Source organism: Podarcis gaigeae, assembly GCF_964106915.1.
Source record: "Podarcis gaigeae genome assembly, chromosome: 5".
Lineage (NCBI taxonomy): Eukaryota > Metazoa > Chordata > Lepidosauria > Squamata > Lacertidae > Podarcis > Podarcis gaigeae.
Window position 1 is genome coordinate 47,143,265 of NC_139681.1, and position 27,298 is coordinate 47,170,562.

Genomic DNA, 27,298 nt, shown 5'->3' on the forward strand with positions numbered 1-27,298 from the left:
AAGAGCCCTGCTGGATCAAACCAAAGGCCCATCTAGTCTAGAATTGTCTTCCCGCATTGGTCCAACCAGAAGGGGGAATGGAATGGAGTGTGCTGTGAAAGGGCATGCCTATCTGTCAGTCTGAACATTCAACACAGCAACAATTCATTGAAGTTCCCACTTGTTTGCTGTTATTGTTATCTATAATGTATCTCATCCTTCAAAAACACAGAGAGAGAGAGGGGGGGGGAATTGATCCAGGGTCAGATCCGCCCCCCATCAGCTACGAAGCCCACTAGGTGGTCCCAAACCAGTCAATTATCTCTCAGCTCAACCTACCTCACAGGGTTGTTGTGAAGATAAAATGAGGCACAGAGGAAGAGAAGCATGCAGGGCAATTTATTTTTGTTGTTATTTATGAGATTTATATACCATCCTTCATCTGAGGATCACATGGCAGTTCTCATTACAAAAACAAAAATTACATAATATAATTACAAACAATACCCCCTACAGCTTAAAATGCCATAGATTGTTTAATTAGTACAAGGCCTGGGTGAAGAGGGAAGTTTTCACCTGGCACATAAAGATATGTAATGAACTTAAATTCCTTGGAAGAAAGGGGGACAAGAATGTGAATATCGTAAAACTGGACCAAACATTTCTTTCTTATAGATGCTCCATATATATACAATATATACACAGTAGTTCAAGTAGCCTATGCTATTATAATTTGGTTTAAATCAAAATATGAATGTAAGTTGCTTAAAGGTTTCATTACAGTCAAGAGGTATATGATTCAATGACTTGAAAACAGACTCTATGCTCTGTTGGCACCCAATAAAATCATAATAAAAGCATAATATATAAAAATATATATTTTAAATAGATAAAGATTTCTGTAGGGTGCTACGGGTCAGTTCACCTGTCTGTGAATCACCTTCCCCTACTACCTCTTTAAAGAGCAGAAACAGATCACAGATGCTGAAATTCTGCCCCTACATGTATATGCATATCCTAATGTGTCAGATGTTTTTAATCAAGTCATTCAGGTGAGAAAGGTGATGAAAAGAACAGCCTTCACCAATCTGGCAACCTTCAGAGGTTTTGGACTACAATCCCCATCAACCACAGCCAGCTGGAGCTAGGGCTGATGGGAGTTGTGGTCCAAAACATATGGCAAGCACCAGGCTGGTATAATATAAGGCTTGAATAATTGAAAGCAGTAAATATCACCCCATGCATTCCTTTTTATACCTGAAACGTATGATAAATAAAATCAATGTATTGCATAAACGTGGTAAAACAATTAAGTAAATGCCAGCAAGCAGCATTTTCAAAGTTATGACAGCCTAGAATAAACATCTATGAAAAGTACACCTTGGATGGTTAATCTGCATCATTTAATCTCAAATTGGCATCCCTATTCCGGCTTCAAAATTCTGAATGCGTTTCCATACAGTCACTATTTTGGAGTGTGGTTCAATTGTATGTTGGCAAATTCAGGTATATGGAGCCATTGGGGCTCTTGCTCAATAAACTTGCTTCCTCAAAAGAACGGACCTTTTGCAATAAGGCAAGCAGTGGATAAATGCACTGGAAAGTATGGAATGAAACTTGAATTGACATAGCCTCCCCACAAACAAATAAGAATGAATGCTCAATAAACACCAGAAGCACGTTTACACATACAATTTCAGCCTGTAATGCTGAAAAAGGAAAATCTCTTCACAACTTTCCAAGCTGAAGGTTATAAACCACTTCTGTAAGGAGGAAAGGAATTCTTTTCCTGTAATACTCTGCAAAAGCCCAGCTAACAAAATGATTCTAAGCTTTCTGTTGTCAAAAAGGATTTACAGAAGTGTGATTTAGGATTTACTTACCTCGTTTTCCTCCAGTCGAAAAGCAAAAACGGTGCCCCTGATCTGACAGCGTCCTTCACTCCCTGCCTTTTTCTCCTGTGTGTGTGGATCCCTTTCCCCCTGGATCACATGAAAGTGTTCTATTAATGTGAATTGGCTTAGGTTTGAGAACACTATGCTGGATAGCCGTGAAGTGTAAGGAATCTGACCCCGGGAGCTCAAAGCTACAACACGTCAGTTCTCTGCAGGAATCCCCCGTTACTGGATGGGAAAATAGCATAAAAGGAAATGCACTCCACATGAACACACCCTCCCAGGTGCTGTAAACTAGATGCAGAATGTTTTATTCCTTGGTTTATTACTAAATGCAATATTTATATATTATGCCAGTATAGCCCTTTGGGATTTTAACTCTGTGTATTTTTGGTTTCAACTTTAAAACACACATACTTAGACGCATAATACCTCTCTGCTTGCTCACTGGATAAAATTAGGACCAGGCTCGAATTGAAGCCCACACAGAAACTTGAAGGCTCAGATCCTAGCTGAGAGCAAAGTCCCACTGAATGGGGCTTATTTCAAAATTTACATGCACAGGATTTGGCTGGGATCCTGTCTAGCCCTGCCCCCACATTCTCTTCTACAGCAGGATCAGCAAATGCAATTCCTAAATGATTAACAGCACTACTATTTCAGCACTCTCCCCCCCCCCCCAGAGAAGGCATTACTCTAAAATAAAAACAAAAGGTAGAAGCCTTATTTATTTATTTATTTATTTATTTGTGAGGACTGGGGTAGCCTGTGTAGAGTCTAGCTTCTCAGCTATTGCAAAGAGACAGACGGCTGCATTTAACCCTTTCCTTGCAAAGTTTTCTTGTTTAAAAATAATGCTCCCACTCAACCTGCTGCCTGCCTGTCCCACAAGGTTGCACTTCCACAACTGTTGTGCTGCCTTTGTTCCATTAGAGGGCATCCAAGAGGTCTTGCTTTCTCAGAGTTCACAGGCTGAGGTTTTGTCTTAGCCTCTTAACCATGAAGACTCTGGCCTTAGCTGTCAAGGGGGAAATGTCATCAGGGAGCTCACAGTGAAAATAACTTTAAAGCAGGGATGAAGAAGTGTTGTCCTCTGAGCATTGTTTGACTACAGTTCCCATGAGCCCTCTCCACTGGCTATGCTGGCTGAGGATGATGGGAATTGGAATCCAATAACATTTGAAGGGCCTCACTAGTTCCTCATCCCTGCTGTCAGGCTGCATTCACCTCTGTTCGTAGCACATACATGTAGTTTTTCGCAATATGGAATCATTCATCCTCGTCCTTAAAATACTGCTTTCAATTTAGACTGATTCTAGATCCTGCCATTCAGATGTGGGTGCAGTTTTCTGATGTGTTTGAATGTCTTATGCATATGCATACTTTGTATACTTTTAGTTATTGTCACCTGTCTTAAATCTTCAGGGAAGGCAGGGCTCCAATTCAGCACACACGTACTATGAAGTAAATCTGAGTGTATTTAATACTAGGCTGTGTATATGCTAAGCATACTGAAGTGAGTAAGCCATGCCTTTTAGGGTTTTCACTTGGCTTTCTTGTTAAACTCATACTGTGGCCAAAGGTCTTTGCCTAGCAACAGAAACAAGCAGCCCTACACAGCGAACCACTGTGGCTAACTGGTATATTAGAAAAAAAGTTTTTATTAAGCTCACTTGTCCTTGATTTATTTTATCTTATGTAAATTGTCCTGAGTGCTGCAGCTTAATAAAGCTCATTTTTGGGCTACTAATTGCAGCAGGCTCAGACGATCATATGCTGCTACTACCCCCTGCTGGGTGCCACGTCTTCCTCATGTACCAATCAAGAAATCAGAGTGTGCGGAGGCGGAGCACTCTCTCTTTATCACATGCATTTGTTCTTAAATCGGAGTTTGCTAAACAGCATTCACAGTCACTGCCTACGCATTTCTTCTGCTCAAAAAAAACACTAACTCAGACTGAACTGGACAGGGGAAAGACTGTGCTGGTGTTTTCCCGCAAGTCCACTCGCGGAAATTTCTTTGGTTCGTTTCACTGAGCACGCGTTTCTTCGAAGGCACTCGCGTGCACCTGCTTTTATGCACAACCAGGCAGACCCCGAGGAATCAGCTGATCGGGCTCTCGGCTTTAACTTCACCCAGGCAGCTCCTCCCGCTGCATGCATTGGCAACAGTCGAAAGGCCTCAGGGGGTAGGAAAAACTGCATCCCCCAAAAGAGCAGTTTCTTCCTCCTTACATGAGATATGTTTCAGAATTTTGTTGACTGATTTTGTTCCCAAAAAGTTGCTTTTTTTTTTTTAAAGCACTGTATAGATTGAAAACACTTCCCTGGATTTTGTGCTGCTACCTTAACTGTGTTTCTGGAATCAAATGATGATTATTATAAAGGAGGGTACAGAAGTGATAGCTTAGGCATCTTTTAACTCGGGATCAATGAATCATTTCATTTGTATATTGCCTTTCCAAAGTTAAAACCATGCTCAAGGCAGCCTGCAACATATATATTAAAAAATCACATAATTACAAACATAACAAAACTAAAAGTAGTCATAAATGAAAAATCAAAAGTACACAACCACATTGAACGACGAAGCAGCATCAGCGGCTGAGCTACGCTTCGCGATTTGATTCGGACCCCTCGGCTTTCCGTCGCTCTTTCCGGCTCACTTCGAAGTATCCTAGAGGAGGATAGAGCCGATTAACATCTCTCTCTTTCCTTTTGCCGGAAGTCGAGCGAGGCGCTCTACCCGTTCGTGCATCTAGGGCGTCCGGAGTCTGCCACGCCCCCTTCCTCCTTTCCCGAGCGGTTCAAGCGAGAGCGGGAGGGCAGAGCCGCTCTCACTCGAGAGGCGCGCGGGGTAGAGCGCGCAGCTACCATGTCCGGCTCCGGCAGCGACCGCGGCGACGCACCTCGGCGCTCCCGAAGCCAGCAGCTCGGCTCCCCCGACGGCGGCACTCCTCGACGCCGGGCGCGAGCGGGCGATGGGGATGGCGGCGGGCGAGGCAGCGAAGAAGAGGACGGGGCGGCCGGAGGAGCAGCGGGAGCCGAGGGCGCCTTGCCGGGGCCGTCGGACAGCGACGGGGCGGACGAAGTGACGCGGCGGCTGCTCCGCCAGCAGTACCGGGAGCTCATCTCCTCCGTGCAGCGTAGGTGCGGGGCAGGAGAGGGGAGGCGGGTGGGGGAGCCAAGCTGCAGGCGCCGGGCTCCCCTCGACGGTCTCAGGAGTCGTCCCCCCTCCGCGCCGTAGGGAAAGGTTGGCTGGGGTGACTGGTAGAGACTGGTAGAGAAGTGGGGTGGGGGGCTGGCTGGTCTTGTGCCCACATAAGGGAAGGAGCCCATATGCCCTCCCCCCCCAAAAATGGTCCAGCTCCCTCTTCTCACCACGGTCCGCCAGGAAGGCGTGGGAGAGTTGGTCGCCCCTGCAGGATCCCGACCCCCCTCTTCGCACTTTCACTTTCTCCCTTCTGTGTCATGAGTTGTAATAGCAATACGTACTGTACTCCCCGTCGGCCATGGGAAAAGTTGTTTTTTTGTGCTTCATTGATGCATGGCTTTTGTGTTGTGGCTCGCGACGGAAAAGGTGCAAAACGCAGCTCTTCCGTTACTGCGGGTAGTACGAAGGAGAAACCAAAAATGTTCAGAAAGTTTGCATATCCTCGAGTGTGCTCTGGAGCGGCATACCCCACTTGGGACAAAATAGTGATATGTGAATCCCTCGTTTATTTTCAATCTCACGGCTTTTATTATTTCTTTATTCTTTATTCATCAAATAGCGCCAATTAAAAGCATATTTTCTTACAACCCACTGGCAGCTTTTCTCATGCTCTTCTTTAGAAATTCTCATGAAACCCTAATCCTAAGTTTATGGCCTCCCAAGATTATTTTAATGCCTGCGCTAGCAAGTATAGAGAGTGGTGCTTCTTCAGTTACCTGGTTTCCAACCTGCGTATGCTTGTTCTAAATGTAGGTGCTGTTAGGTTGATGATTCTAGAGCTGTTGCTGTGGTTAGAACATGCATAAAGTTAAACAAGCTGTAAGTTAAGAGGTACGATTCAGAGCTGTAACTGACTTGCATTCATATTTACTTGAGGGGTATATTTTGGATTATGTGTTTTTATTTTGTTTTCGTTTTCCTCTAAAAGCACATTACTTATGCTTGATTTTTATTCTAGAGAATCGTGAAATGATGCTGAGCACCAGAAATGATAAACTCACAGAGGCTTTGGAAGATGCGAATAGACTATTTACAGGAGGTAAGATGGTGGTAGCCCACAATAGATACTTATATTTACTTCTCTCGCCTCCCCACCCACTTTACATTTGGAAATGGTGCTTGAAATAAAATAGTACTTGAAATAAAAAGTAATATTTTGTCTCGTGTCAAATAGAACTGAACTTATTTTTTTTTTTTTTAAATGAAGTCAACGTCCTTAGAGGAGAGACTCTAAGCAATCTTTTCAAGGATGCTGGCTCTAGCTTTCTGCATTCCTTAGATAACAGCAGGAATAGGAGTGTGAAGGCCTGGGAAAAAGCGGGGGCAGAGGAGGGTAGCTGTTCTTTTCTGTTTTCAAGGCCTTTGAAGTTTCTCATTTCTCTGAAACATTATCTTTCTGGCTCTTTGGTTCTGTGCCTGTTGATAGAGTATGACCGATACATGTACAAATAATTGTACTCTAACTAGATGTCTTCGGGGGCTCCCTTCCTACTGACTTGGAAAACTAACCATTCTGAATTGGAATGTTAGGTTGATTTAGGAACAATTACATGGTAGCTTCCATTGTCTAGCATCCTCTTGTTGCTTCATATATCAATGCCAATTTTATTCACCGTATTTTTTGCTCTATAAGAACTAATTAGGCCTTGGAAGCTGGAGTCCATCACAGCCCCCCAGACCAAGTGACATTGGTCTAAGTGGGACAGTAGGTCTTTTAGGGTTTGCAACCAAATTATCTCTAGGCACCTTCAGCAGACTCTTTGCAGGTGGTCATTAAGAACCCACTCTTCCAAACCATCTTAGAAGCAGAAATGTATTTGATGCTGCCACAAGGAATTGCAATTTTCTGTTCTAGTAGATCTCATTGAATGCTTGAGGGCCTGAAATCTTGGCCCCTTAGAAAAGTGGGTGATAATTAAAATCAAATTGTTCTTATTTTTCAGTTGTCTCTGAGAGTAACAAAATGTATTTCTTTCATAACAGTGTCCCGGGCAAGGGAGGCTGCTTTGGATGCTCAGTTCCTAGTTTTGGCATCAAATCTAGGAAAGGAAAAGGCAAGCCAGTTGCACTCGGAGATGACAGTGTTTGATCCATCTGAGTTTGCTGAAGATTTAGTAAGTTTGGAGTGATCAGTTTTGAAGTAATATAAAGTTGCTATGTTTAAGAGTTATTAAATAGGAATTGGGTCCATAAATCACCATCACCATTCCCCCCCGGTTACCTACTGCTTATTAGCAAAATTATTTCTAGTATAGATGTGAAAGCAAATAACAACTTTATAGTTGCAAGATAAGCACTTTGTTGAGCACTTATAAGAAGGTCCCAAATATACAAAGGTCCCAAATCCTGTAGTATGAAATGCAAGATTCACATAGCTGGGTAGGACATACTCTGGGTTCAGAGGTAATACAAAATCATGGGCTATTTTGCTAAACCAGGGAGTTTTGTGAACAAAGACTGTTCACAAGCTGTGACTTGTTTGGGACCAACAGACTGGGTTCTGAAACTGGTTTGTAATACAATTTGTGCTCCGTTCAGTTTAGGGCCATTTATTTGCTCCAAGAATGTGTTACATCATCAAGAACGTGTGAAACTCGAGTTATGAACAGATGAGAGAAGTAAGCAAACAAGCAGCTTAAAACCGTAGTGGACAGCTAGAAAGACAAAACTCTGGTGTGTTCTTAACTATGGTTAACACAAACCATATCTGAAAAGAACCTCTGTGCTTAAGTCAAAATATAAATAAAAAAAATTCAGCAGCATAGTTTTGGTTATGTGCAAAGAAAAGCTGCCTTCTTAGTTATGCTTAAACTTTCTAAATTATGCATATTTTGCTTGTTTATTTAGTCAGTATTTTTAATTTCTTAGTTATGGAGAGGGCCAAGAAACTATTCAGGGTACTAGAGCTCTTAAAAAAAAATTAGAAGCCAGAATGAGAACTGAATAAGAACACCTAGCATTGCCCACAAAGCTTCTGTTACAGGAACGAGAAACATGCTCCTTATTTTTAACATGACCTTTGGTTGGGGGCAACTAAACTCTGCCCAATACCATATTTTCCAGTCTTGCCACATTTGTGTGGAATCGTACAATTCTCACAGTATTGTCATGAGCCAAGTTGCTTGCGGCAGTAAGTTAAAATCTGTGTTATATTTCTAAATTAACTTCTCACATCAGGCAGGTACCAGCGCTGTCACCATTTGTTACTAGGTACCCTTTGTGGTTCAGTAGAGCCAAATAAGGTTATATGTGCCATGTTGCCAGGGTATGTAGAAAAGATAAGGGTCTCCCTCGTCTTCGCTAAGCTGATCACATATGCAGACAGGAAGCTGGTGGGAGCAGTTCCTGATAGGGAAAAGAACCAGAAAGGGCTCTGCCTCTGTTGACTTGGAGTCACAGGTTGTAATAGCTGGGATATTGCAAATGGTTCACAACATGCTGCAGGTCTAGTGTGTGGCTAGAATTGAATAGCCCTCAGTTTTAATAATAAAACATTGATTTATTTATTTTTGAAGTTTAAGACTGTAAGGTAGCCTGGCTGAGCCAGACATAAGGATTTTTCTAATATAGCACTTTGCTAAATTAGTAGCAAGTCTGTAATAGTTTATGAGCGATACAACTGGGGTTTGACCCTCTATGTGCTTGGAATGGCCTCTGAGCATGAGATTCTATTAGATTAAATAGAATCTCATTTACGTTTCTTTGGTAATTTCTTTCAAAGTTCTGACGTATTTAACTTGATATTCCATTCATGTATCTATTTCTAGAAAGTGGATTCATAGCTTTTGGTGACGCACATTTTCGCTACAGATAGGAAATGATACTGCAGTGTGTTTCCTCCACAGTTATCATTTATGGGTTTAAATCGCCTGGAAAGAGAAAATAGCGATAGCGAAGAAGAGCAGGCTGATGGTGGATTTTTGCCTAGTGATGCTTGGACTAAACTAGGTCAAGAAGCAATGAAGTATTTTAAAAGAGCACCCATTTTCCACTGCATGTAAGTTTCTTTGAGGTTTCCTTCAACTTAACTGTGGTATGAGAAGCCTTGCAGGATTTACCCTGTAGAGAAGGGATTGGCAAAAACCCTGTTTGAGTACAAACCTTTGCAGAGTGGCTGTCTGATCACATAGCCAAGTGAACTCAACATTTGGTCCTTTTCTGTCAGTGGCTGCTGCTGATCATCTGGAGATGGAGAGAAACAGCAGCAGAGGCTTTTCACTGTCTTGTCCTTTCTGCCTTGCACCTTGAGGGGGTGTTGCACCAAATGTGGACAGGAAGTTAACCAGGTTGCGCTGGAGAAAAGAGACTGATGGCTTTTGGACTGCAGCTACCTTTATTTTGAACTTTTCAGAATGAGAAGATAAAGTAGTATTTCCTGTTTCTATGCCCAGGTGCCATGTTGTTGTTTATACACAGCTGTTTTATGAGGCCTTTTCTGTATTCCTTTGACTGGGAAGCATGTGTTCTCCAGAGATATGCTGGTACTCTGTCTTCACAAACCTGGACGTCAATTTTACCTCTCCACAGGCAACTCAGTGACACTAATTGCAAAATTAATCTCTCCAGATTCACCATCAAATTCTTTCAAAATTTATGTTTCCACACGCTTGCTTGCAGGAATCTTGAATTCGAGATTTATATTAGGTCTTTCAAATGTTGCACATTTCATTTAGCTCAGTATTGTTCCTCTAGCTCAGTACCGGCCCACTGATGCCAATGGCTGTCCAAGGTTTTAGACAGGGAACATTCCCAGCCCTACCTGGAGATGCCAGGGACTTTCTACACGTAGAGCCGATGTTCACCACTAAGCTATGGCTCTCCCACCCCTCCAAAAAATCAGGGACTTAACAATATTTTATTTGGTTTAGGTTGGGCACTTTTACTGCTGATCCTCCTGTCGAGAGGCCGCGAGTTGAGAGGCAACGAAAGAAGCCAGGATCAAAAGAAGAAGGAAGGGCAATGCCTGCACAGGTGTGTATGTGTAGAATTGTAGAACTGGAAGGGATCCAAGGGTCATCTAGTCCAGCCCACTGCAATGCAAGTGTAAGCTACATGGAGCTTAAGGGTGCATGTTTAAGGCTGGAAATAATTGATTGTAGTTCACGGTATAGTGACAAAACAGGACTCAGGCATAAATACATTGTTATTTATTAAATTTCTGTACTGTTCTTCAAGCATTACAGGGTGGTTTAGAATATAAAAATGCAAATATATAACCTAGTAGCTGTCAGTTTGCATTGCTTAGTGCAGAAAGTACTGATCTGATATGTAGAGATCTTTCCTAGAAGCTTCTCTGTGTGAGAGAAGCAGGCAGAAGGGTCAAGATTGTTTGGGTTATACCTTCTGGGAAGCTGGTTTGAACTGGTTCTCTTATCTCTTCCAATTAAGGTCATGCTGACTGTTAATATAGGCCAGAAGGAGACTGGGTTTCTCTTTCTAGCTCTCTTCCTTCTGGTGTGGTGTTCTGTACATAGCATGCTTGGTGTTAAGTTTTAGTCTTGTTATAAGTTTATAATTTTTTGTAAGTGCTGCAAGTGGATTTTTTGTGGACTCTGCCAGTCTTGAATGTGTTCAGATTTGTGACCATTACACTCATTTGCCTTCAGCGCAAAGCTCTGTGGATGAAGTACTATTGCCTCTGATCTCTGCTACTTGTTTTAAGGTTTTCCTCCACGTGTATGACAGTAACAAACAAAAAGCACTCCCCCAGTTTAAAAGGCCATAGATTGTTCAATTAGCCTGGAAGAAAAGGAATGTTTTCACCTGCTGCCTAAAATATATAATGAAAGCGCCCAGTGGGCCTTCCTGGGGATGCTGATTGCTGGAGCGGGGTTAGCATCCTTTGAGCTGTGGCAGCCCTGAGACATTTAAGGCTTTATAGGTCAAAACCAGCACTTGGACCCGGAAACTAATTTGGGCCAGCATCGGCACTCTATGCTCAGACCATCTTGCCCCAGTGAGCAAAGTAGCTGCCGAATTCTGCATCAGCTGAAGTTTCCAAACTTCGTCAGCTAAAGTTTCCACATATCATGTGTTTCAGGAAACCTAACCTAGAGGTTACCAGAACATAGATGACAAGCGTTAAGCTGCTCCTTTCCAGATAGGGGCAGAGCTGGACCACCAGCTATAGCTGATGGGAGGCACTACACTCCAAATATTACATATATAGCCCCCTTTTCTCCAAGAAACCGTAGGTGTATGGATCTTGACCATTTTATCCTCAAAATAACCTTGCCAGATAGGTTAAATTGAGAGGTGGTGACTGGCCCCATGACTTTCTCGACAGTGTAGGAATTTCAACCTCATCTCCCCAACCACTCTGAAATCACCATAGCCATAAGCAGGTAACGGAGGTACCTATTGCAAATTTATAACCCCTTCTGAAAGACTGCTTGTCTAGAAGCACAGAACTGTCTTATTAGAGCAGGGTGTGATGTGTGTTTTCAAGGAAAAATGCATTGTTGAAGTGGCAGGTAGTTGTAATGTTGCAGTTTGTAAAACGGGCATAAAATCTTTAAACCTCCACCGAAAACTTGCTCTTCAGTTTGGTCAGTCACTGCGCTCTCTGATAGTTCTCTCCCAGTAGCTTCCTTGTACATTAGTAGTATGACTTAAAAGTCATGTCTCAGTTGGCACATTCTCCCCCCACCCCCACCTTTGGGACACTAGAATATTGCAGCTTCAGCAAAACTTTGACATACCTAAATGTTTAAGCTACACACTCACACACTCTCTCTATATACATATTACAGTCATACCTGGGTTGGCGAACGGAATCCATTCCAGAAGTCCGTTTGACTTCTACAAACATTCAAAAACCAAGGCGCAGCTTCTGATTAGCTGCAGGAGTTTCCTGCACTCAATCGGAATCCGTGTCAGATGTTTGGGTTCCAAAGAACGTTCACAAACCAGAACACTCACTTGCGGGTTTGCGGCATTTGGCAGCCAAAACGTTTGACACGCAAGGCGTTCAGGATCCAAGGTACGACTATATATACAGTCTACAATTATCTACTTGTATCTTGTAGATATTGATGTAGATCTTTCATTTGACCTTAGGAGTGCACAAAATAATACAGCTGACTTTAATAAGAGTTACAGAATTTTTATTCCCTTGCTATAAGTGCAAAATATTAGAGGGGAACTGGAGAATGCTGATTACAATGCAGTTGCGTGAATGATCGCTTGTTGTCATGTTGGGTTCTTTAGCTGAATAAAATGGAAGAATCTCACGAGGAAGCTACAGAAAAAGAAGTAGAGAGGATCTTGGGACTCTTACAAGCCTATCACAGAGAAGATCGTAAGTATAAATGGAATATATTGTGGGGTCCAGTTTGCTCTCTTCTTCCTCCTTTAAGAATAACTGTGGAGGAGGAGGGGAATGCAGCACTTAATCCTTTTCTACTGATGTGTGAAGGTACAGCATTGGAAATTGAAATGTTTGTGTCTATAGCCTTGCTTTTTGTTACCTAATTTCTCAGGTGTTATTTCTGGAAAAGCTTATTCACCTAGTAAATTGCTTTGCCACTGTCAATTTTCAAGTGGTCCATGAGGAAAAATGTTTGGGGACCACTGCTCTCAATCAATGCAGGACCTGCAATGGAAAAGAGCAAATATGAAATTAAAATAGACCTCTCCAGAATTTTAGATGTGCATGAATTGCTACCTAATGAGAGTTTAAAGGAAGCAAGAGAGGAGGTAGATAAGAGGTAGATAATTGTAGCAGTAACGACAAAGTCACATTCTTCTTTCTGTAGCTAATAATCCAATATCCTTCCTTGAGTTTGTGACTGATCCAGATTCTTTTGCACGAACTGTGGAAAACATGTTTCACGTTTCATTCTTAATAAGGGTAAGGAGAAACTTTTTGAAGCTTTATTTTGTCACTAATAAGCTGGTTTTATTTTCATACTTCCATGATTGCCATTGTTGTACTTAATTTTCTTCGAGGCAGAATTGCGAAGAAGCAGAGGACTTGGAGGTTTCTTTCCCACAGGGCTGTTAGTTAGCTAATTCTCACCATGGCCATGTATGATTAACAAATAGTTCATATGAACATAACCTGAAATTAGTCTTTCTTAACCTGGCTTGGCATCCTCCAGATGTTGTTGGGCTACAACTCCTGCCATTTCTGACCATTGGCTTTGCTGGCTGGAGCTGGTAGTCCAAAATAAGCAAGCAGGCACCGGCTGGAAAGACCGAGTGAAAACGTTTGAGCCTAGTACCTGTGCTGTGTCATTGATAATCCCAGCTACAGAACACCTCTAACTTTGTCCACGTTGAAAATTTTGCACTTTAAAAAGTGGGCCAAGAGAACTCTATGGATCCTCCCCTCTGATGTGCAAACTTTTACATAAATTTCTGCATCGTTTCTCTGCTGGTTATAACTGTTTAAACAACTTTTGTAAAACAAAACATTTCCGAAATTTGCTGTGTAAGCCTGGTTTAAATTAAAGTTGTCAAAGTCAATAAAAAATAAACAAACAGCTTATATCTATGGGTTGCTGACAGTTGCATGCAATTCTTTACTGCAATTTGTGCGTAATTTCTGTGTGGGTGGGGAGGAGCTGCATGCTCCTGATCCCAATATCCTGTTTGATTTGTAATCTTGAACCATGTGTCTGAATCTGCTTTCTCCTGATCATTAATGGGTTTAGAATTCAAAACTTGAAAACCATAGGGAACATGGCCTGATCCTTAAAATCTTTTGAAAAATGGGGAATCCTGGCTTGTCCTCAGTAACCATAGCTCAAACAAATCTATTTTAAAATGGGGAATGAAAAAGCGAATGGGGGTGCGGTGGGGACGACAAATTATTATGCGGCTTCCTGTGGCTCATTCTCGTAGCAGGAAATCATGATTTCTCATTATGTCTGAACTTTGCAGGTGAATGTCAATTTTCAGATTCTTGCATATCAGTTAAGCATATTTGATTCTTGTTAGTAATTAAAGTTGTTTCTCTCCTAGGATGGACTTGCAGGAATAAAGCTGGATCAGGATAAGCTTCCTGTAATAGGCAAGAATAATTTTTAATATTTTAATTTTTAAAAAACAAACAAACACTAAAGTTAACTAAACTTACATACATGTATACTGTTTTACTTTGGAATATATCTTTTTTTTTTTCATTTTCAAAAAACATTTAAACAATTTTCAACCTATTTTGATAGAGCCTTTAACGCCTGAAGAAGACAATGACGAGGATGCTCAGGCACGGAAGCAAGCAGTCATAACGATGAGTTATGAAGAATGGGAGGTAAATGGAAATGTTAAATAAGTGAAGTAGTCAGAGGAAGAATATTTTTATTGGCCAGAGATACATGTTGGGTAACAATTCTGCAATTGTGGACCTCATATGTTTAACGGATGCTGGGAGAAAAGGCAGAGAGCTTATTGTGAATGTGCTTTTTATATACACAAGAGGATGAATTGAACTGATAACATTACAATCAAACTCTTTGCTGCAGAATATTGTGAGGAATTTTGAGATTTCACAGCCCATGATTCCACCTGCCAGAAAGACTGGGACATCAGATGGAAACGGAGAGAATGTAAGGTGCCTTTCAGGCCTAAATCTTACCACAGAATCGTTTTATGCTATTTCCAGTGTGATTCTTCCCTTTATGTACAGACTAGAGGCTACGCTGCTTGGTTGCTTTGCTTCCCTTCACTCACCAACCCCATTCCACTTAGACCTCCTCCTGCCTCTTCCGCTCATGCTGCCCTCCTCACCCCAAAACCATTTCAGCCTTTGCATCAGAGTCCGAGGAGGAAGCAAGTGGTAGGCCTTGGCAGAGCAGAATAGTTGCTGTACAGCTGCCTTGTCCTGCCTTCCTCTGTGACTTGCCTGAGCTGCCAGCCTCTGTCTCCCTCCTCCATATCCCTCACATTCTCCCTCTGGCACTGCTGAGGTTAAAATGGCATCATTGGTGTGAGGTGGGCAATGGCGGCGGCAGCAGCAGAGTAAGGTTGCTGCTGGGGCACTTCACCAGCCTGTCTTGATAGCACTTGCACGGTTCTCCTGGGTCACCCACCTACCTGTTTTTACTACCGCTTCCCTTCTACTTGCCCTGCAAAGGCGGCTGTTGACCAGCAGCTCTCATAATTCTATCGCCACCTATCAGCGGCCAAGCAAACTGCACCATTATGACAGCCTTACTTTTTTATTATATTTGAAGACATAACAAAGCTTACTTTGTAGTGGCTTGTGTTCTATTTATTATGCAGGCATCCTAAGGATCTATAAGAAGACAGTGCTGACCAGTTTCCTGTTTGAAGTTTTGCCAGGAGGATGGCAGAATCCTTTTCTATTTAAGGATCAGATATTTGAATAAGAGAATCTCTGTCTCTCCAGGTGATAATGTATTATATATGTGCTTTAACAGCAAAAGTTTGAAATTGAAGGTCTTCCCTTCTGTATGTCCGTTCTGTAAGTGATGTTTTTACATGTTTCAACTTCATTCCATTGAAGATTTAGAATGGCTCCATCCCAGCTCTTCTTGAGGGATGGCTCCACTGTAATCTGCACAGTGTTAAGTACATGTTAATTGCAAATGAGCCTTTGGTATAAAACAAAGAGATTGGTGTTTGCTTAGTCACATCAGATTCTGAATTCCATCATCTATATATGATGATGGGGAGAAGGGAAAAAGTTTAGAAATGGGAAGCTAAAAAGAGAGCATTACATGTATCTTTCTGCATGATAAAACCTCCACAGCTGGCTGAATGAGTCCATCAAGGTCTGTTTCCATTGAAACTGCTTCAATAGCAAGTTTCCTGTACATCTCAAAATAGATATACATATGCATTTGCGTTGTTCTCTATGAAGGCTACTTCTGGTGAAGGGAAGAAGGAAGTGGCATGTCCGAGAAACAACTCTGGGGGGGGGATATCGTTATTTTTCTAATGGCAGAGTTTGCATGTAACGCAAAGCTCAAACTATGGTTTGAACGAGCAAGCATACTGGTGTGCATTCAGAAAATTGTGGCTGCTTTGCTCATCCCCTGATCACATGGCTTGTCATGCTACTTGAAGCTAAGCCATGGTCTGACTTAGCATGATGTGGGAGCCTTGGCTCGTGGTTTGCTTCTCTTCAAGAAAAGCATGAACCAGCAAGCCAAGGATAAGCCTTGGTTACAGCTTGTGCAGTGAAACAAGCATGGTTTTCTAAACTTGTACCAATGTGACTGATAGTTTATAAGCCAAATTATGTCATGCAAACTAAGTCATAGAATGCAATAACATGGAAGTTTGCTTTGAAATTTTTTTTGTATGTTACATAAGCATATTGTAGCGCAACTTAGTTGTCCTTCAGCCTATAGTAGCCTCCCTTCCACATGCATACAACTACGAATATTTGTAGACAAATGTGCCTTAAAGTCTAAAAGAATCAAGAAGATCCATTTGGATTATCGGTTTTGGGGTAACCATGTATTCCTGGAGCTGCCTTGTTTTATGGGCCACAGAACTTGCTGTCTTTTTAAAGAACTAGTTGGTTTCAGCTACATGAAAATCAAAGAAAAGTGATAATTCAAGATTATATGAAAGGGGACTTGGAACAAAATAAAAAGGCATAGATGTAAAACCAAATTGTACTATATATTGATTTGAATTTATACAATATTTTTCTACAAACTGTGCTGAAAACAGTAAGATACAACAGCCATAACAATTCATTCAGAAATAGATTGGCAAGCATTGTTTATAAATTGTATGGTTCAGTTTCCTTATGTTAAGAATATTCAATAAAACCACAAATGCTGTATCTCTTCTAGTTATGTGTATGTAATTTTTCTAGTTATATCAGTTGCCAACTACTAACTCTCATGCTGGTGAGGTGATAGTAATGTTAATTGTAACCTAGCTTTAATGTCAACATTATAGTAGAGAAGAGGAGTTTGGATTTGATATCCCGCTTTATCACTACCCGAACGAGTCTCAAAGCGGCTAACATTCTCCTTTCCCTTCCTCCCCCACAACAAACACTCTGTGAGGTGAGTGGGGCTGAGAGATTTCAGAGAAGTGTGACTAGCCCAAGGTCACCCAGCAGCTGCATGTGGAGAATCAGGGAATCAAACCCGGTTCACCATATTACGAGTCCATCGCTCTTAACCACTACACCACACTGGCTCTTGTAGTGTGTGTATGTATGTGTGTGCGTGTGTGTGTGTGCGCGCGCACACACACACACACACACACACACACACACACATATACATACACCTAGTAGGTATATAGGCCAATGTACCAAGTAGCAACTTGCGTTTGTGAATATGAAAGGATAGTCATCTCTAACCATTAGCCTGTGGTAGGAGAATTACATAACTTCTGTGGATTTCTCTGTGCAGGAGCTTAGTAAAATTCTTACTTAGTTCGTTGCATGTATAGTGGGCCTGGGGGAACTTAATATTGGCCTAATATGAGCCCCTCTGTCACCAGCCTCCATAATATGGACTTAATCACTTATGTGCATACATCTAACCCATATCCGGTAGTAGGGTCATATCAATTTATTTCTCATACCCATCCCACCTGGAAACCTGCAGGACAATTAAGACTTAAATCTATGGTGAGGTGAAGGAAACATGGTAAGACTGTCTCATCCAGTGCCCTGCCAGGCTCATGCCTACAGGGCAGAACAGTGCTGCTGTCCTCTAGGCCTTTTCCATGATTTTTTTTTTTAAATTGCTATAGGTTTTTTGTTTGCTTTACTCCTTTTGACAAATGATCTCCAACCCTGGCATAGTCTCTTTTCCCACCCCCCAGTTTGGGGAACTAGTAGGGAACTGGGAAAGCTCCATTGCTACTGCACTTCTTCATATCAGGAATGTGGGGACATTTCTGTGGCAGCTGGAACAGAGACCTTTGAGTTCAGATTTATCTGGCCTGAGAGAGAAATCAGATGGTGCTTATGGCCCTTGGAATGTCATCCTAGGAACTAGGGAACTGAAGGATGAATGAATGTATTTGTTTGAATCTATATCTTTCTGCACTCAAGAAGAGCAGAGTTTGAAGGAACTATCCTTCCTTCTAGTGTGATGGTGGAAATTTGTAAAATATTAAAATACTGGATTGTATTGTTTAAACAGCTACCGTTGTTACCAGCAAAGGATGGTCTGAAGGCAGAATAAATGCTGATCTGGTCCTTATTCTTCCATTAAGTGTTTAGGTTGGCAAGTGTTATTGGCTATAGTTGCACAAATGGTTCAACTTTAAGTTTCTAGTTTTCTTTTCCCTCTGGTATGGTAGTGGCAGGTGCCTATAGCAGTCAAAGACTTTCATGTAAGTGATTGGTGTACCAGCATTTCTGCCCAGAAACAAAAGGAAGAAGGCACATGTTCTCTGAGTTTCGTGTGCGGAAAATTAATATAAAAATATTTTTAAATGTGTAAGAGCAAGCTATTTCTCATTCTGCCCCTTGTCAGCATGCACTTCCACATGCTAGTGAGCCCTGGATTTTGGCTAGGAGAGGAGTTTGGGAGAGACAATTCCGTTAAATTGCAGCAAATCTAGCGTTTTGTACACTTGGCTTCTGGTTACAAGTCCAAAGCGGGTGGCCACCCTACTTACGCCCTCCAGATGTTGCTGGACTCCCAACTCCCTTTAGCCCCTGCCGGTGTAGCCAGTGGTCAGGGATAATGGGAGACGGAAGTCCCAACCACATTTAGAGGGCCACTTGTTGCACATCCCTGAGTTAGCAGTCGGCTGTTGAAAGCTGGGGCTCTGAAAAGGGACATTCCAGTGCAAGCGCGGCTGTTTCCTACCCAGAAAGCAAGAGGCACGTGCTTTGAGGTGGGGAGAGAGCGCTCCTGATTAGCCGGCGATGCTGCTCCTAGAGCCGCATCCTCCGGAGCTGAAGCTCATTATTTCGGGTGGCTGGAACAGGTGAAGGGCAAGGGAGGGGGAGCAGCTTGCAAGGTGGAGCAGGTGGCTCAAGGTGCTCCGATCCCACCCCCCTCTGCCAACGAGGCATCGTAGCGCAAGCAGGGACCGGCTGGGCATCATGGACTCCGTCGTGGCCTACGAAGGGACGAGAGAGGGCTACCGATGCGGCTACTGTCACTCTGCCGGGGGGAAAGCAAGCCACGGTAAGAGCTGGAGGGTGGAAGAATAACTTCAGGAAGGCCCTAACTAAGGCGGGGGGGGCGGGGAAGGTAGGCGCCGATGTTCCTGCAGAGGAAATCCCCGACTACGTAGCGACGGCTGCCAGCAGCACACCTGTCGCGGGTGCATTTTTCTCTCCGCCGTTTGTTACTTAACGCCCTTCCCTCAGTAAAGATGGCGGAACTGGCACGCCCTGTCCGTTGCTTTTATGGAGCCCCCCGCCGGTCGCCCTGCTCTCCGCCTGGGAATACAGTAAATGGCGGCGTTCATGTTGAGACTTTTCCTGTCCTCGCTGCTGCCGGCCGCCTTCCTCCCGAGAACCAGGGAGTGCCGCGCAGCCCTTGCATTTGCTCCCCCCCCCCCCCGTTAGCAGCCTCCCAGCCGAGGAGCAGCAGTAGCCCAAGTGAAAACTCGGGATAGGGCAAGGGCTCCTTCGTCCTTCCAGCTTTGAAAGAAACCGTCAAGGCTCTTGGCTCCAAAAAAGTTGGGTTTTTTTGGACAGAGCTTCGGAGCTTTTGAATGGGGAAACGTAGTTGGGCGAGGAGGAAATTAAGAGAAATGAAGCCCGCGAAAAGGAGGCGTTTAGAGCTCTAGTCTAATACCCGTTTGCTCAGAAGTAAGGCTCTTGCAAATGGGTAAACCCCACTGAGCACACCGTTTAGTCCCGCACAAACAGTGGGATTTATACCAAAATAAACTTGTGCGAAAGTGAAGCTCGGCTGAGCTCAGTGCGACTTGCTTCTGATGAACCTGCATCGTTGTTTTGTCGTCTATATGAATTTCGTGCGACGTTTTAAAATGCCAGAAAGCCGTAAAAAATTGGAAACCTGAGCACTCTAGTCCTCCCTCCTCAGTATGGCGGCAGTCTCTTCTTAAAAGGGAGTCCCGCTCAGTGGGTAGAGAGGGCTGCAGCTTCAGTAATGTTTATCCTACTGGCATAATTTAAAGCAGTAGTTTGCTCATTAATCAGATTGTATGAGGACAGGGAAAAATTGGCTAGACAATTAGACAAAACGGAAGGGAAGGGTATACTTGGCCCCGGAGCTCTGGAGCAGATGCAATTATTTTAATAGTTTATATGTTACTTCCCCAATGCCTGGAGTGACTTCAAGTGGAAATAAAGCTGTCGTCCTATGTTTCTTTACTGGGGAATCTCATTCTACACAGTGGGATTGATGCCCAAATAAACAAGCACAGTGTGCAAGATGTATGCACGATACCTACACAACTGTCAGAACTGAGAATTCACTGGCTGCATTAACGACACAGTATCGAGCTATTTCTGGGAAAATTTACAATGCCTTCCAAAGGCTGCATAGCAGGCAGCAAAGTGAACAAAACAGGTGAATGATTCTCCCATCATTTCATCTCCATCTGTTGAATTTCTGTTTGCCACGATGGTTTTAAAGAAGAAAAAAACCCCAAAACCGTGCCAGAAAAAGAAACGATATCTATGTCTAAAGGGTTTTATTTTTTTAAGGCAGAGGATACGATAAACTTAAACCCGCTGCAACTAATAATAAACCTGTCCCTTTAAGACACAGTATTTACCTTTGATGCCTCTTTTTTTTTTTTTTTTTGCCCCGCACATGGAAGATGCGAAGCTGTGCGATGGGCTCCCGGAAGTCGCGACAGAAAGCGAGGGAGACTGGAGCCCTCTCCCTGCTCCACCCAAACTTTTGCCCTTTGCTAAGATGGCGGCCGCCGGCGCTGCTGCCGCTGCTTTCCGGGGCCCCTGAAGGGTTTGTGGCACCCTAAGCCGGCCGGCAAAGATGGCGGCGGCGGGGGGGAGTAGTTCCCCAAGTATCGTGGAGTACCTGGGCGGAGACGACGGCTACCGCTGCGGCTACTGCAAGAGCGACACCGGCAACCTCTCCCACGGTTAGGATCCCGAGGGCGGGGAGAAGCAGCAGAGGAAGGGAGGGCGCTGCGCGCGTGTCTCCCTTTCCTTAAAACTACCTTTTAAAGAAATAAGAGCAGAGCGCCAGATGCATGGAAAGTGCGCATGGGCTGAGCTGGGCCTTGGCTCTGGGGGGGGTCCGAAATGATTCACTTTCCTTGCAGACCCTTGGAAGTCTAGGCGGATTGGTGTTCACCCAAGTTCCTGCCACCTCCCAGCTATGGCGAAGAAGCGAGGCGGGGTGGGGGGCTTAATGAAACCCACAAGCCCACTTTCTGGGTACCCCACTTCCTTCTAGGGCAGTAGCTGAGGGGCTGCCACAAGGAGATAAGGTAAGGGGGTGGGTTACCCCTTTCAGGCCTCCCTTGAAAAGTCAGGGACTGCTGTGCTATCCAGAGGATTGCAGCAGGGATTGGGAAGGGACACACACACACACACACCTGCATCCAAAATCCAAACGTGTTAATGGTGTAAACCAGTGGTTCCCAACCTTTTTTCTTTTTTGCTATGCCCCACCTGAGCATCTCTAAAATCCTGATCCCCACCCCCCGTCCCGTGACATATAATTCTTATTATTTAAAAAAGTGAACTCTTCATGTGGAGGAAGCCTAAAAGGCTTGGTCTAATGCATTCTCAAATTGCCCCCCTTAAAAATCAAATTGCCCCCCATGTAGGATTTGTGCCCCACGTAGGGAACCACGGGTGCAAACTTTCATGAACTCAGCCTTCTTCATAAAAATGGTTGGTAGTTAGTTACTGTCCTCTCTCTGGATCCTTTATTTGCTACCCACTCCCTTCCCTGTTTTGTGTTTTGTTTTGGCTCTCAGAACTAGGAAGAACCACGGGGACAGTACAAAAGGCCTGGCAATGTGACTGCTGAGAGGGTTAATGCAGAGAAGGCAGGCTTCACTAATGTGTCATATTGTGGAGAGTGGCTGGCTGGAGCCAGGTGTAAAACGGACTGCCTCTTAGCAGCTGCTAAGCAGTTCAGGGGTTTCTTTTGAGCTCACAGTCCTCTACACAAAATATTTGTTCTCCAAGCTCTTTTCATTTTGGCTGCCTAATTGGGAAGGGGAAGTCATGTTGTTGTTGTTAAAAGAATAGGGTGTCACAAATCCCTGTTGATCTACAGCTACTCACCCAGAGATAGTAATAGGCCCTCTGCTGCGTTAAAGAGCAGTATTGTGGGTGTGAGAGGAACTAATGAAAAACTGACAGTAGAGGAGGTTCAATATTTTTGAGGAAAGAAATGGGTTTTGTTGCAAAGAGGCAAAGGATGGGACAGTAAGGAACAATGGGACAGAGTAAATGGTGGGCGAATAAACACAGAGCTAGATTTGGCAGAGTTGCTGAATGCCTGTGAGACAGAAGGAGCAGATAGAGGTGAATGTGACATGTCAAAGCAGGACAAGGAGAACCTGTTGCTAATGCAGATAGGACCATTTCCCTTAAGCATTGACTTGGGGAGAGTAATGGTGGGAAAAGCTAATGGAGTGTAGTAAATTAGATTGGTCAGTGGGATTGGGGTAGAGACTAAATATAGGGTGTTGAAGTGTTGGGTGGATGTAGCAAAACTAGTGAGGAATGTGGATTTTAATGTTCATCACAAAGTTTTAATTTTGTGTTTAAAAAATTTCATACAGAAATACAGGAAGCAGTAGCTTTCCACAGGAACTGGCTTTGTTCCCATTATTTGAAGTGAAGTTTTTATTCCCCCCCCCCCCCATGTCTTGTTTGATGTGTGTTTCAGGCATGTGGGCTCATTCACTGACTGTCCAAGATTACCAAGATCTTATCGACAGAGGTTGGCGAAGGTAAGAGATGTCATCTGAGCACTTTTGGTGTAACTGAATCCAGTGTTTCAATATTAAAGAGCACATTGTGGAATTCAAACTGCCACATTTTATTGTAAAAATATATAAGATCATAAACTTCGCATTGTACCATGAGGAAACTGAAAGGGAAAGTGTTTTCAAGTCATGTTAGCAAAGTGCTGCCCTGCTTGTGCTTCTTCAGTCTTAGCTTCTCACTCCTCCTCACAGAAAATATATGGCAGTGTCTATTTCTATTGGGGAAAGAGTGTAGACTTATCCCTAGATAACCTGGTTTGGAGGACCTCCTTAACTTTTGTGCCTATGTGGCCTTCAGCTCAGGCATAGTATTCTTCCAGATATTGCTACACTCAAACCCCCACCATCCTTGGTCATTGGCCATGTTGGCTGGGAGTTAGACTACATCCTCGAGCATCTAGAGGTCAGCAGGTTTTAGTGGTAATGAAGGAAGAAGTGGGGCATTTGCTATGGAGAGAGACTTGAGAAGGCAAGGAGACAGTGCATAATTCTGCAGCCCCTTTACGGTCTCTTTCATCATAAGCATAAACTTCAGTTTGGCCCTTTAAGAGCTCCCATGCCATGAGTGAGTTCATTTCATTTCCTGCTCTTTTTCTGTTTTGTTGCAATACCTATACCAACTGTAACTTGTATACTATCAGAAAAGTTCTCCATTTGTGAATAGGGGACAACTTGACTTCCTTCTAAGAGAAGTCTTTTATTAGGACCAGTAGCCCATTTGAAGTGCTCCATTTAAAACTAAGCGTCACCTAAAGTGATCATTATTCTGGTAGATCTTGGTGCAAGAAATTGACTAGCAATACCTTCTTGAAAAGAGGGGCTCTAGACTTGAGTGGACCTTTTCAGAAGATCTGGGGCCCATGTTCCATATGGCCTATGTGGAGACTCCCACCTTTAGTAGATATATGTCTAGTACTTCTCAGCAGAAGACTTCCAGGCGTGGGTCCAGTCTTCTGAGTCCCAAAGAGCCAGCAGTCATAGTGCAATAACTCCAGAATGCCGCTGCATTGCACATCGCCAAGAGACGAGCTAATTGATTTGGATGGTTATGATCATGTGCCGCGGAGAGCATTTGGAAAGTGGGGTATACATTTCTTAAATAAATATGTAACGACAGTTTAAACACAGTGGTCTCAGACTGGTTTGCGCATAATGCCAAACCCTGGTTTAGTGCATTGTTCTTTAACAAGACTACAATTCCCATAATCCCTGACCATTGACCATGCTGGGTGGAACTCATGAGCATAGATTAGCATTATGCGTGACCCAGGAATCGTAGTTTAAACAAATAAGTTATTTAAACCTTATAATTAAGTTATTTAAACCTTATAATTCATGGCTATTCTAAGAACTAAACATACATTTTAAATAGTTATTTTTTTAACTTATAGGAGTGGGAAATACATTTACAAGCCTATTATGAATCGTACATGTTGTCCTCAATATACAATAAGGTAAGGCAATACTTCTGTATATTTTCTTGAATGTCGACATATAGACAGATTCGGATATCTGCTTAATATCGATATTAATGGGAAATGGTGACTTGTGATGTCATTCAGCTATGAAGCAGGTTGCTGTGAGGGTAAACAGTTTATTATGAGCAAGCAGGCTGGAACCCTATGCATAAAATGCTTTTAGTTGTACTTGTACTGTTGTAAAGAACCTTGCTGAAAAGAGATGTAAAAATATTAGAGTAATTTGTACACTGCAAGACTTTGAAACTGTGTGTTCTGCTGGGCTTTAATTCCATGTAACTTCTCAGCCCATTTTAGTGAATGCAGGTGATTAAATGTTAATGTTGTCATAATTCCAAACATCCACAGAAATATCGAAAGAGCATCACTAGCCACTAGTTAATGTGGTATTGTTAACAAAGCCTAAACTGTTCCATGGAACCTAGACTACATGACTAATTGATAACATACATATCAAATTTTTGTTTAATATACTGTATTATTTGGTGGATACCTTGACTATATTCCCTTTTTCTTTTTTTAGATGCCGGGCCTTACATTTCCAGCCTTCCAAATCACATAAGAAGGTTCTAAAGAAGATGTTGAAATTCTTAATGAAGGGGGAAATTCCTGTAGTAGACAGTGAAGGTAATAAGCGGTCTTTTAAACATTACTTACTGTTGTGGTTTTGTGCAGTTGAAATTGTTGTGCAATTAAATTTTTTTTTTACTTAGATCAATAGGTCAATGGCATGTAAATTATATAGAGCTGTAGCGGTCTTTTAAATTTTAATTATTAGTGTTAAATAGTTTTTTATCAACTATCCTTTCTCTTTTGCTCATGGTTTGTCCTAATTTTTTTCCTATTTACAGTGGAGCCTATGGATTCTCACACCAAAGATACTGATGGCTGCAGTTTTTTCTTAAAAGATGAACCAGACAGCTGTCAGGCTGAACTAAAACCCCTCAATCCTGATCACTTGGAGAAGGTGGAGAGTGGGGAAGGTGAAATAACTGTGAAGAAAGCAGACTCAGAGCATATTGAATTGTCTCATGAGAAAGTTAATGCCAATTCTGGGGAGCCGTTAGAATCAGCTAAAGTTAGTCCGGCAGTTCCCAAACCAGGTAACTAATCTTTAATATAAGAAGATGGCAAGACAGCTTTGCACCTTCTTTTCTTCCTTGTTTGTCTTGTGCGATTTCCAGAAATTGCAGATGGTTCACAGTTCAGCGGCCAGGTTGCTCACTGGATCAAGACAGCCTGAGTATATAACACTAATCCTGTGCTGACTGCACTGGCTTAACAGTTAGTTTCTGGGCCCAATTCAAAGTTCTACTTTTGACCTTATAAAACTTTATGTGGCTCAGGACCCCAGTACTTTAAGGGCTGCATCTCCCCAACTTCAGTCATCATCAGAGGCCCTTCTTCATGTGCCCACAGGAAGTCTGGAGGCTGGTGACATGAGAACAGGACTTCTCTGTCATGGCTGCCTGCTTGTGGAAGGCTCTCTCTAGGGTGGCTCACTTGGCACCATTATTACCTGTCTTCAGGTGCCCATCAAAATCATTTTCCCCTTAACCAGGAATTAATTAATTTATCAGTAGCCTCTTTTAGTGGGTGGGGTGTTTTAATCCTGCATTTTAAAAATATGAATGTGTTCTAGATTTTTCAGTTTTGTTTCGTGCTGGTTCTAATGCACGTGCAGAAACCACCTTCTTGACTGTTGGCCCCGCTTTGAGTTACTTTTGCAAAAAAACGGGGGGAGAACTAATGAGTGGCTTACAAATATAGTAGTATAACTTTATACACAAGTAGGAAATTATTTGTGCTGCTTAACCTTAAAAGTGATGAGTACAAGTGTTGTGGGCAAGGCAGACATATACAGTGGTACCTTGGTTCTCAAACTTAATCTGTTCCTGAAGTCCATTCCAAAACCAAAGTGTTCCAAAACCAAGGTGTGCTTTCCCACAGAAAGTAATGCAAAACAGATTAATCCATTCCAGACTTTTAAAAACAACCCCTAAAACAGCAATTTAACATGAATTTTACTAACGAGACCATTGATCCATAAAATGAAAGCAATAATCAATGTACTGTACTATAAAATAAATAAGACACTATTGTAGGTGATAAAAAATTAAAATTATTATTTTTTTCTTACCTGCACTGATGTTAGCCATTGTTTGGATGGGGCGCTTTTATCCATTTCCGCAGTCACGCAATCATTCAATCAATAGCTGAACTGAGTTCCACACAGTCACAAAAACAAATTAACCGAAAAAGCCTCAAAAACAAAAACACAAAATAAATAGCAAAAACAAAAGCGCCAAACTTAATCCGTTCTGGAAGTTTGTTTGACTTCCAAAATGTTTGAAAACCAAGCCGCAGCTTCTGATTGGTGCAGACGCCCTGGAAACAATAGCCGATAGCCACATCGGCCGTACGGCTTCCAAAAAATGTTTGAAAACTGGAACACTTACTTTCGGCATTTATGAACCAAGGCTTTTGAGTACCAAGGCGTTTAAGAACCAAGGTACCACTGTACTAAAAAACAAGCAGTACATACATTTTGAGTAGACAGTAGTTGGAACAGATAAGCAAGGAAGAGGGAGAGAGGGAGGAGAGAAGGCCATTGCTATGCCATATGAGTTACTTAGGCAGAATAGCTGTTGTTTAGGAATGTTTAAAGTGTAAATAGTGCTGTGCCTTTTACCTAGCTGAGCTGGCCACTTTCCTCTCTGGCAAAGGGGACAACATGTGGGCATCACATTCTGGTGCTAAAGAAATGCCTGTTAATTGATCTGACTGGTGTTTGGTATTGATTGGAGCATCCAGGCAAACCCACAGGGATACTGGGGATCACCCTGGTATTTTCCCCAATACAAGCACAATAATAAAAT

General features: G+C 42.7%; 3 protein-coding genes across 37 annotated transcripts in view; 2 read left to right on the forward strand and 1 right to left on the reverse strand.

The window, feature by feature from the left end:
* TACC2 (transforming acidic coiled-coil containing protein 2) overlaps positions 1 to 2,104 on the reverse strand; it is a 155,384-nt gene extending 153,280 nt beyond the window's left edge. For 4 of the 26 annotated variants that reach the window (XM_083741135.1, XM_083741170.1, XM_083741132.1 and 1 more), the window contains exon 1: positions 1,863 to 2,104. The gene's annotated coding sequence lies outside the window, so the exon portion shown is untranslated. The remainder of the gene's footprint in view (positions 1 to 1,862) is intronic. The other 22 variants (XM_083741136.1, XM_083741171.1, XM_083741144.1 and 19 more) reach the window with 12 other exon arrangements.
* Positions 2,105 to 4,664: 2,560 nt separating this feature from the next.
* NSMCE4A (NSE4 homolog A, SMC5-SMC6 complex component) lies at positions 4,665 to 16,852 on the forward strand. Of its 3 annotated transcripts, XM_083741427.1 has the most exons (11): positions 4,665 to 5,020; positions 6,047 to 6,127; positions 7,072 to 7,202; positions 8,934 to 9,085; positions 9,957 to 10,059; positions 12,298 to 12,388; positions 12,846 to 12,940; positions 14,056 to 14,104; positions 14,259 to 14,344; positions 14,556 to 14,639; positions 15,316 to 16,852. In XM_083741427.1, exons 1-11 carry the CDS (start codon positions 4,750 to 4,752, stop codon positions 15,322 to 15,324), a joined length of 1,152 nt encoding a protein of 383 aa, XP_083597553.1. In that variant the 5' UTR covers positions 4,665 to 4,749; the 3' UTR covers positions 15,325 to 16,852. The 3 variants fall into 3 exon arrangements, with proteins under 3 accessions (XP_083597553.1, XP_083597552.1, XP_083597554.1); XM_083741426.1 differs by lacking the exon at positions 15,316 to 16,852 and having other exon boundaries at positions 4,678 to 5,020; positions 14,556 to 15,309; XM_083741428.1 differs by lacking the exons at positions 4,665 to 5,020; positions 15,316 to 16,852 and adding an exon at positions 5,695 to 5,919 and having other exon boundaries at positions 14,556 to 15,309.
* Positions 16,853 to 18,839: 1,987 nt separating this feature from the next.
* Positions 18,840 to 27,298, forward strand: part of ATE1 (arginyltransferase 1) — a 75,348-nt gene continuing 66,889 nt past the window's right edge. For 5 of the 8 annotated variants that reach the window (XR_014564932.1, XM_083741397.1, XM_083741403.1 and 2 more), the window contains exons 1-5: positions 20,810 to 21,072; positions 22,842 to 22,905; positions 24,333 to 24,395; positions 24,943 to 25,046; positions 25,271 to 25,522. Coding sequence is in view for 7 of the 8 variants with exons in the window: in XM_083741397.1 (XP_083597523.1) it covers positions 20,964 to 21,072; positions 22,842 to 22,905; positions 24,333 to 24,395; positions 24,943 to 25,046; positions 25,271 to 25,522 (592 nt within the window). In the remaining variant the exon portion in view is untranslated. Of the gene's footprint in view, positions 19,176 to 20,809; positions 21,073 to 22,841; positions 22,906 to 24,332; positions 24,396 to 24,942; positions 25,047 to 25,270; positions 25,523 to 27,298 lie in introns of those variants that run through there. The other 3 variants (XM_083741402.1, XM_083741401.1, XM_083741398.1) reach the window with 2 other exon arrangements.

What these genes read in the sequence shown, in the direction of transcription:
- NSMCE4A (XM_083741426.1), top strand. Translation starts at nt 4,750, where the DNA reads ATGTCCGGCTCCGGCAGCGACCGCGGCGACGCACCTCGGCGCTCCCGA. An exon ending in GAATAGACTATTTACAGGAG is followed by an intron (nt 6,128 to 7,071) that starts GTAAGATGGTGG and finishes CTTTCATAACAG; the next exon opens with TGTCCCGGGCAAGGGAGGCT. An exon ending in AGCCTATCACAGAGAAGATC is followed by an intron (nt 12,389 to 12,845) that starts GTAAGTATAAAT and finishes TTCTTTCTGTAG; the next exon opens with CTAATAATCCAATATCCTTC.